The sequence below is a fragment of the Mesitornis unicolor genome, unplaced genomic scaffold, assembly GCF_000695765.1.
Source record: "Mesitornis unicolor isolate BGI_N332 unplaced genomic scaffold, ASM69576v1 scaffold23782, whole genome shotgun sequence".
Lineage (NCBI taxonomy): Eukaryota > Metazoa > Chordata > Aves > Mesitornithiformes > Mesitornithidae > Mesitornis > Mesitornis unicolor.
In genome coordinates, this window is record NW_010167493.1 from 1 (window position 1) to 9,708 (window position 9,708).

At 48.9% G+C, this 9,708-nt stretch overlaps 1 protein-coding gene across 1 annotated transcript; it reads left to right on the top strand.

The window, feature by feature from the left end:
• The first annotated feature begins 2,804 nt into the window (after nt 1-2,804).
• PAIP2 (poly(A) binding protein interacting protein 2) lies at nt 2,805-6,947 on the top strand. The gene is made up of 3 exons (XM_010178723.1): nt 2,805-2,966; nt 5,208-5,387; nt 6,563-6,947. The coding sequence occupies exons 1-3, from the start codon at nt 2,829-2,831 to the stop codon at nt 6,626-6,628; spliced, it is 384 nt and encodes a 127-aa protein (XP_010177025.1). The 5' UTR covers nt 2,805-2,828; the 3' UTR covers nt 6,629-6,947.
• The last annotated feature ends 2,761 nt before the right edge of the window (nt 6,948-9,708 follow it).

Consider the following 9,708-nt stretch of genomic DNA (forward strand, 5'->3'; position numbering starts at 1 on the left):
GTGCTGGTGTGCGATGCGGATGGGGCGGCTGTTTGCGGGTTAACTCCGCTGCCGCGCTCGGAGGTGTTTGTGTCAGATAGCATCGGCATCCCGTGTGAATTTGATGAAGAAATCTGTTTGTTGTGCGGAGTATAATCAGTTCGCTTGATAACCACCGCTTGCCGGTGTAATTAGATAACGAGAAACTTGGCCGGTGCTCCTGGCTCGCAAGAGTAATCGCTAGTTAATAAACAGAGAAATAGCCCCATCTTCTGCGGAGGTTCACAGCAGTCCCTGCTGCACTCAAACAGCTTTGCTTAAGCTTCAGCTGCTGCTGAAATATTAATGTGCTGGTTTCTGTGTTGCTTTTGTGTGCTTGAAGCAAATAGCTTTCTTTCCTGTAATTTTTTTTTTGTTATCAAGGGTAAGGACCTGGGTTTTGTTGTGTGGAATTAGGCCCAGTTGACCTTATCTCCTGAAGTAGTCGGTAGATAATCTTCTTTTGTGACTGGGGTTTAAATGCGAAATCTCCAGTCACAAAGCGTTGCGTTTTAATGGTGGTTTGTCTGGGGCTCTTTGTCGCTCTAAATGCGGCAGAATTCAGAGAAACGGGTGAGTTAACAAACCTTAATGATGTGCTGGAGTAACGAGGTCCACGCTTCATACAGAAAACACTTGGAGTGAACGGAAAGTCCTGTTGGTACAGGATTTTTAATTTATTAGTTCATTCCTAAGGTAAAAATCCTGCTTCTTAGGCTCTTTCCTTGTGCACTTACACTGTTCTTCCTGCATCACCCCCCACCACAACCCCAAAATGCTTGAGGCTGGATCTGCAGTCGTATCACTGGGGCAGAATTCTCTGTGTTTTCTGTTCTTTAGCGCTGCTGATTTCCTAATTTCCTGTCCCAGCGTAAGGAGCTTTGAGCTCCACCTCCTCCCAGATGGAAAAGGCATTATTTTTATTCACAGCAGTAGTGGAGCCTGTCACTGTGCCTTTATTTTTTGCAGCAGCCGCCTTAGATGGTGACTTTTTACAAGTCTGAAGTGGCATTTGGCTCTCTTCCTCTCAGTTGCTTGTAGCTCATCGCTAAAAAGCCTGCGTTTAATACCGGTGAAACGAGACTAATCCTGTCCTCGCAGTGAGCACACAAAGCCAACCGGTTTGTGGCTTGATGTGGTAAAATGGAAAGCTCCCTTTGCAGTCTTGTTTTATTACAAGCTGCAGAAAATCAAATTACAGAGAGCACTGCGAGGGCCCGGCCTGGGGCTCCCCAGCTGTTGGCGCAGGGTCAGCGTGCGCTGACGTGTTTTCCTGTGGGGAAAACGTGAGCAGACTTGGGGCTTCGTCAGATAAACTTCAGATGTTCAGGTTGAGCCTGGCTATCGTTCTTGAAGGTGGTGAAGGTGATCGCCCCCCGCGTCCTTGGGCAGCAGTGGAAAAAGTTGTTTCGGTCCAGGCATGAAACACGGTGCTTCCCTCCCTGCTAAAGCAAACGGGCTGGGTTCTGTGGGAACATTGAGCACGTTGGAAAACTGTCCTGTGATTCAACAAATTAACCTTTCGAGCTTTTGGTTGTCAGAAGCTGGAACAGGCTGCCCAGGGAGGTGGTGGAGTCACCATCCCTGGATGTATTTAAAGAGCGGGTAGATGAGGTACTTAGGGATATGGTTTAGGGGGTAGACAGGAACAGTTGGACGTGATGATCTCAGAGGGCTTTTCCAACCGAGCGATTCTGTGATTCTGTGTGATTCTGTTTTAGTTGTTGTTTTTCACCTCTGTGGACTTGCCTGGGTGCAGTCGTCTTTGTACAGAAGTTGCCTGGAATTCAGCCCCAGTGCCTCACGCTGCTGGCGCAGTTATTTGCCTGTAGTGGAAGTCGTTGGTGTGCAGGAAGCCCAGTGGAATATTAATACAAAAACAGGTGAAAACACTTTCTGGGGGGGGAAAAACCAGGAAGAAATTAGGGGGTTTAGACTCTTAGGCCTTTTATTTCTTTCAGTCCCTCCTGTTTCTCAGCTTGTGAACAGATGAAGTTGCTTAAAGCAACTCCAAGCTTGGATTGGGGTGCTAAATGCAGTGTCTTCCTGTTTGATGTTGAGTGCTGCCAGTGATCCTTTGCGAGCTTGCTTGGGAAGGACATGGAAAAGCCCCCATTTTCCCTGGGTAGAACACCCGGGTTGTGGCCCCATTTGTTGCACTTCAAGGGAGCTGAAGGGACTTCTGGGCCTGGGTTTGCCTTTGGTTTGAAAACCTCGACCAGAGCCAGGCAGGCACGTTCCTTTTGCTTTGTGCTTTTCTTAATTGGGCGTTTGGATGCGGTGAGCTTTGACCTGGTGTTATCAAGAACACATTTTGAACCAAAACTTGCATTAATTCCGCCGATAATCAGACCGACTGAAATATAAAGAAGTGATAAACCCTTGTACTCTAACAGTGAAGGCTGTTTTCTGATAGCCTCTTCTCAAAATCTGTAACTTTTGATATGCAGCTAAAATGTTGATTTGAGATCAAAATCAAAGTATTTTCACTCCCTGCTGCATTGTTTGGTTGCAAATTTTTGGCACCAGAATAATCAACAAGCGTTGATTATTTTTGCGAGCTCGTTGCCTCACGTGCTTTGTACACTGTTAATTAACGCTGCCAGTACCTGTGTCTGAAAAGACCTGGAGCGTCTCGAGGTGGCTGTGAGCACCCCTGTGCCAGCTCTGCTCTGGGAGAGATCCACGTGGAGCCTTCAGCTGCAGCCTTCCCTTGGCCGGGCTTTATGCAGAGGCAGGGCGATGAGCGAATCTGCACACCTTTAATGAGTGCCTTTCTTAATTGCAGATTTCAAATCGAAGACGCAGCCATGAAAGACCCAAGTCGCAGCAGTACCAGCCCGAGCATCATCAGTGAAGATGTGATTATAAATGGTCATTCCCACGAAGACGACAATCCCTTTGCGGAGTACATGTGGATGGAAAACGAAGAGGAATTTAACAGGCAGGCAAGTCATCTCCCTCGATAGATGTCTTGTGATGCTGAAGGGAGAGGCGCTGTGTCTCAGCAGCTGGGGTACAAGACTGGGGACTCTTTGGAGATGGGCTTTTTAGACTTGCTAGACTAATTCTGGGGAACAGACAGATCTGTTTCCGTGGCAATAAATACTTGTTTTCTGTAAGCTTGGTGGAAAACATGGGAAGTGTGGCATGTTCTGATCCATCCGTTAATTGCCTGCTTCTCCGAGAGAGACAGAAAATAATAGCAGACAGACTTTACGTGGCCCTTTGGAAGGGCCAGGCCTTGCTAGGCTGTGAGCTGCAGAGGTTTTACATGTGCAGACATGCAGGACGTGGTAGTTGTGAGCTGGAACAGCAGGGCTGGTGTGGTGAGGGAGGTGCTGGGCATAGCTGTTGGGGACAGTCGTCTTCGTTGCTTAATGCTTCGGTGTCTTCCCGCTGGCGCTCGCAGTCAGGGTGGAAGGGAGCCTGAACTTCATCTTGCACCTGGATGTGGTTTTTTCCTCCTGTGGAGGCTGGGAACAGCCCCGCCTCTTTCCACCACCCCTTTCTTAATCAAAACGTGATCTTTGTACTCAAGTTGCTGCTTTCTCTGTCTTCCACACTGTGCTGGCCTGAGCTTCTGCAACAGGATACGGCTGCTGCCAGCAGGGCACAAAGCTCATCTGAAATTCAGGTTGCTCACGAAGTAAATTCTCTTGTGTGTACGCCAGGATGGTCTCGGTGGTGCTTCCTGTTTGGTGGGTTTTGCCTCCTGGGGACTATACTGTAGGTAGCATATGGGATGTGTAGTTCTGGGGTGAGGAGCTGCAAGTTGTGCTGTGATTAAACTGTTTTTAAGCTGCAGGCTCCATTTTCAGAGAGGAGGAGAGGTAGGAGCATGAGGGGAGAGTGGCCTTATTTGGGTAGGCAAACTCCATGCGCAGGCACATCCCTGTGGGAGCCTGAACAAGTTAAACCTGGGCTAGAAAATGCAAGCAGGCAACAGTAATTTCAAGACATTTGGGGAATTAAATGTTATTTAGTACCTCTGGAGCTGTAAGTGTACCACCACATCACAACAAACCTGGAGCTGGGCGAGCCCTGCTGCAATTTCAGCTTGTGGCTTTGTGCCCACGGCTGCCCTTTACCTGCAGCCTCACGACACAGATTGACTGGAGACCCCTGTCCTTGCTGGGTGCTTTACTAAATTGGTGTTTTCTGTGGGGTTTGAATTGTCTGGGCAGTGACTTAGAGCATGTGGTGGTGTCCCTGTTCCCCAAAAGCTGAGTCTCTTGAGCACCAGGCCAGCTGGGGGGCGTGTTTGCCCAGGGCACAGAGGACCTGGATTGTACAGGAATCTGTTAACTCTGCTGTTAACTTGTTGATTTGGTATTTGTGGTATGTAACTGAGTTTCCACTTTTGGATCTGTGTTTGTGTTTGATTTCAGAGTGAAGGATAGACAGGAAAGCTTGTTTGAGCTTCTCTCGAGTACGCTTTAGATCTGCCCTGAATCATTTTTCTGCTCCCTTGTGCAAGTCATTCCCACCAGCTTCTGTTTCCCTGCTTTCCACTCTTTAAGTGTGCAGGGGGCATGGAAAATTTGTTGGGATGAAGTCCCTCCAAAGCTTGTTTACTGAACAACCAGGCAACGCTTTCCTTTAATCCTTGCAGCTCCTGTCAGTTCTGCGCCGGTTGCTTTGTCCTGCTTGTGGTGCAGGTCAGCATTCCTAACAACTGCTGAGACCATCTGGGGCTCGTTACAGAACTGCATGGGGTGAGCTCATCATCTGCAGCTGAGGAGACGCAGCTGGTCCCAGGTGACAGGCACTGGTTATGGTTTTATCCCCAAGAATCTCGCAGGACACTTTCCCAGGGAAGTGCCTGGCTGCGTGTGTTGTCCCTGGTTCCCTTCCTCATACTTGCAGTTTGGTCCAAACTAGTTGATACAACTGAAATCTTCACTGGGAACCAACATTTTCCTCCTTGAGCTCCTAACAAGCTGCAAACTGAACAGCCAGGGCTGGGGGGTTCTCCTGCCATCCCCTTTTAACTGCAGCCCAAGGGCCTGGCACTTCTCTGTGTTAAAAAATCAAAGCTGCTTGCTGTCCTGCAGCACAAGCGTGGTGTTCTGCTACAAGTGCTGTTGCCTCGCTAGAAAGAATGTCAGGTAGGTGTTCAAACCTCAGGAGGAAGACACAGGCTCTCAGTAAGTTTGTTGATGACGCCGTTTCTTCTCGTTGCACAGATCGAAGAGGAGTTGTGGGAAGAAGAATTCATCGAGCGCTGTTTCCAGGAGATGCTGGAAGAGGAGGAGGAGCACGAGTGGTTTATTCCAGCCCGTGATCTCCCACAAACAATGGATCAGATCCAGGACCAGTTCAATGACCTTGTTATCAGTGACAGCTCATCACTGGAAGATCTGGTGGTAAACTCCATTTCCCATCGTATTTCTAGAACTTGACATCTCTCCTTGTCCGAGGCTGATTGTTGTTGCTGATAATGGCAAAGGAAAATCCTTTCCGTGAAGGCCAGGGACTCTTAACCTGTGCCTGGCTGTGGTGGAGGGGGAAATGTGGGATGGTTGGGTGTGGGGTGTTTTCTTCACAACCACACGGTGCCTTTCCTAGCCTGTGGCATAGTTTTGTGCACCCAAAACCACTCATAGTGTGTTCTGAAGGAGAGGCAGTGAGGGAAGCACGGCAGCCTTGGGAAGTGCCACTCAGTGACAGGACTGTGAAAGTTTAATTCAGCATCTTCCAGCACTGCTGTGTTGGGTGGGTATGAGCCGTGCTCTCAGGTCTGCTTTGGATCCTGCAAACCGTAGCAGATCTCTTTGTAGAAATGCTAAGGAAGAGGAAAGCTGCTAAACTATTGAGTATTTCCCTGGGCAGCGTGTGTGTATTTTCCTTAACAAAATACAAAGTTACTGATACATAGCACACAAAACACCATCATGTCGCATTACTGCTGTGAAATTCAGATGCAAACTCTGACTTTTCCAAGCGTAAGCAGCTGCAGGCAGCAGTTTTAGGCTCAGTTAAGACGACCAAAGCCTAACCCTCCATGTCTTTCTGATAAAGAGCTCATTTTGAAGATGCTGGCTGCCCACCTGGAGCTGCAGGACGCTGTGGAGCAGCAGCTTGCCAAGTGGGAGGACAGAGCAGTCACAGACAGAGATGCAAAATATCAGTACACTGCTCGTATATGTTAAATTCCCAGAAGTGGCTTAAGTTCCTGGAACAAGCCGCCTCTTGTTTAAATAAGCAAGATCTGAAAACACAGCACATTTTAACAGCTCGACTTCAGGAAAAGCTATGTCAGCACTGATCGAAGTTGCCGTATTTGGTGCATGCCTGTGGTTTTCCTGTTTCTTATTCCCTGAGCCCTTATCTGACTGAAAGGCCCAGGTGGAGCTAAGGGAGGGTGATTCAGGTACAGGCACAGGGGAGCGGGCTTTTCTGGTGGTTATGGAGACTTTTTTGGTGTATGCAAAGCCCCAAAATCCTTCAACTGCTCCTGATGCTGATGCTGTCCACCGGCACTGCAACCAGCTCGGAAATGCAAGATGAAAATAATGACTCTGTTTTTTCCCTTCCTCAGGTCAAGAGTAACCTGAATCCAAACGCAAAGGAGTTTGTTCCCGGGGTGAAGTACTTAAATATTTGAGTAGACTGGGCCCGCGCTTGGTGGATGTAGCACAATTTCCACACTGTGAAGCCAGTATTAGAAGATTTAATTGTAAAAGCTCTCTCTTCTTGTCACTGTGTTACACTTATGCATTGCCAAAGTTTTGTTAGTCTTGCATGCTCAATAAAAGTGCTGAGACTGTTATTAAGTAAATCTGTCAAAAGTTTAATGGAAACCTAATTGGGCCCTGGCTCTCTGCAAAGGAGGCAGTGAGGTAAGAAGCACCAGTCAAGTTGAGACACAGCACCACGCTCACCAAACCTTCTGCAGACTCTGTCTTTTCAAACAGGACTTGGAATTCGCCATGGACGGTCTGTTTTTAACTCGAGATGTGTTAACTGGTGCTAGTTTGCACCCGCTAATAATGCCTTAACTTAAAAGCGAAAGCGAGGAGATCTGATCGCGATGCAAATTAGCCGACTTGCCGTTGAGATCCCGGGAGCGTTCCTAATGTTCCGTTTGCCCCTTAAAAAACCTTCATGCTTTAACAGAAATCGTACAGACCTGCACAGAGTCGTAGATCTCAGCTCCTGAACTAACACCACAGGAAGAAATGCCCTGTACTTGGCGGTGTGTTACCATGGTAGAAACGTTTCGCTTCCCAATGGCGCTCAAGGAGACGTGAGTTTCATCACAATTTCTTCCAAGAACCCGGATACATAGCACTGCCTATGTAACTTTTAGCGTACAACTTTATTATAGCTGGATTTAACCAAGAAAACCCTAGCATTAGTGATTTGAGTGGTGCTTTTCCCTTGCTTTGTTTAATCATCACTACACAATAGTCTACAGCACAACAACTTTTTCTTTTGGGTTGGTTTTTTGTTTTTTTTTGTTTTGTTTTGGTTTTGTTTTTTCTTTTAATAAAGCTAGAACAGTTTTGGCTTCTTAAACTTCATACTCGGGTAGGTTAAGCTGCCATACGTGTTCAGTGTGAATAGTGTTTAAGTTGAAAATATTGTAAAAAAATTATATTTTTTCAAAAATATTTAAAAAAATAAATAATAGTAGAACCGACGTGGTGGCTGTCTCCTGAGTGTGCATCTCGCATGGAAACCCCTTGGGCAGCGTGCGGAGGAAAGGGCTGGCGTTACGGATATGGGGCTGTGTGTAACGCGATCGCCCAAAATATTCCCCCGAGGTTGGGCTCTGACTGCTCTTTTCTTCCTTCCCTCTGCTTTATGCCCGTGCCTGGGCGTATTTTCCTTCCTTCTCACTGCTGCTAATCCTGTTCAGCTCCGCTGCTGCAGCGGTCCTGGGTGGCTCTGTGTAGAGGCTGCTGCTGGGGGGCTCCTGGCCCCCAAAAACCTGAGGGAGCTGCAGGGGGGTGAGTCCTTGGATACCACTGAGCCGCTTTGGCTTCCTGACTTTGCCCGGCCTCACTGTTATATCTGATTTTGTTTGTTTTTAAGCTCTGATTAACCCAAGTGAAAACACCTCGGGAGTTCTGCAGTGCTGCAAAAGGAGGAGAGGAACGAAGCCTTCACGCAGGTGTGAGCCCAATTACACAGCGCTGCCTGCGTCCCGCTCCAGGGGGAGGAACCCCTCCTAGTGCAGTTGGGGCAGTCCAGCTCGTTTTGCCATTGCTCTGCAAAATGTTAATTGCAATTACCTGAGCGTTACCTTCCCCCTTCCCACCCTACGAGCAGCAGAACTACTCTGGTGTTTCCCCCGACTTGGAAACAGTTGAGGCTGGAGCCCCTGAAGCCAGAAGGTCAGGAAATAAAGTGCTGCCATGTCCCAGCTTATTTTTAGCTGGAGTGGGAGTTGTGCTGGAGCTGTGCAGCAGTTGTTTGTAGCTGAGCGTCGGGGTGCCGTGGCTGAACGCTGATGAGCGCTGCTGCTGGGAGCTGTTGTAAAGCAGCCAGCCCTGGCACCGGGGCTGCTTTGCTGAGGTTTTCCCTCTGCTCTGCCCTGGTGAGGCCGCATCTGGAAAACTTCATCCAATTCTGCGCTCCCCAGTTCAAGAAGGACAAGAAATGACTGGAGAGAGCCCAGTGTGGACCCACTGAGATGATGGGGGGACTGGAGCATCTCCCGTAAGAGGAAAGGCTGAAAGGGCTGGGGCTGTTCAGCCTGGAGGAGATGAGGCTGAAGGGGATCTCATAAATGTTTATAGATATGTCAATGGTGGGGGTCAGGAGGGTGGGACCAGACTCTGCTGGGTTGTGCCCAGCGACAGGACAAGGGGCAGTGGTCACAAACTGGAACACAGGAGGATCAACTTAAACATATGGAAAAACTTCTTTACTGTGAGGGTACCAGAGCCCTGGCCCAGGCTGCCCAGAGAGGTTGTGGAGTCTCCTTCTCCGGAGACGTTTGAACCTCTGGACGTGTTTCTGGGTGATCTCCAGAGGTCTCCTGTGCTGTGCTTGTGGGAGGTGGTGAGTGATTGCATTTGCATCACCTGGGGGTTTTTTGGTGTTTTTTTTTTTTCCCCTCCTCTTCACTTCTTAAAGTGTCTTGTCCCGTGGGTTTTCACACTTTGCTCTTCCTCTTCATGGTTGTGGCCGTGCCACCACGCTAACGTGGGCAGACCATGGTGGGGTCATGCGATGCTGGCTTCAAGTTTTGCATTTTGGTGCTAAACGCAAGCCCAGAAATGGGCTTTACCTGTTGGCAGCGATGCCATCGGCCTTCGAAATGCAGAGGGCACGAGGGAGCAGTGCAGGACGCAGCAAAGACACTGGTAGGGTAAGCGGGCTTGAAATTTTATTTCTTTTTTTTAATGTATGATCTTAAAATAAGCATCCTAAGGCTGGGCTGTACCCCACACAGAGCCCGCTTCAGCCACTGCATAGCCCTGCCAAAGCTGAGGGCACAGCGTGAAAATTGGTGGTCCCGGGTGGGAGTTCCTGGTGCTGGAGGCTCTGGCTGGCTTTGGTGGTGGCTAACGAGCTTCAGCAAGCACTGAGCGAGTCCCAACCAGGTAAAGCTTGAGGTGGAGCAATGACACCGGGGGGTTGGTCCCCAGGCAAGCACCCCAGGCACTGGCGATGCCCCCAAAAGGCATCTTTTGGGTTTCCCTATCCCCGTGTCGGAGACGAGCACCAGAAGCC

Bases quoted from the DNA above. Each gene is read 5' to 3' on its own strand.
- PAIP2 (XM_010178723.1), top strand. From the start codon at position 2,829: ATGAAAGACCCAAGTCGCAGCAGTACCAGCCCGAGCATCATCAGTGAA. The intron at 2,967-5,207 runs GCAAGTCATCTC...CTCGTTGCACAG, and splicing joins AAGAGGAATTTAACAGGCAG to ATCGAAGAGGAGTTGTGGGA. The intron at 5,388-6,562 runs GTAAACTCCATT...TCCCTTCCTCAG, and splicing joins CATCACTGGAAGATCTGGTG to GTCAAGAGTAACCTGAATCC.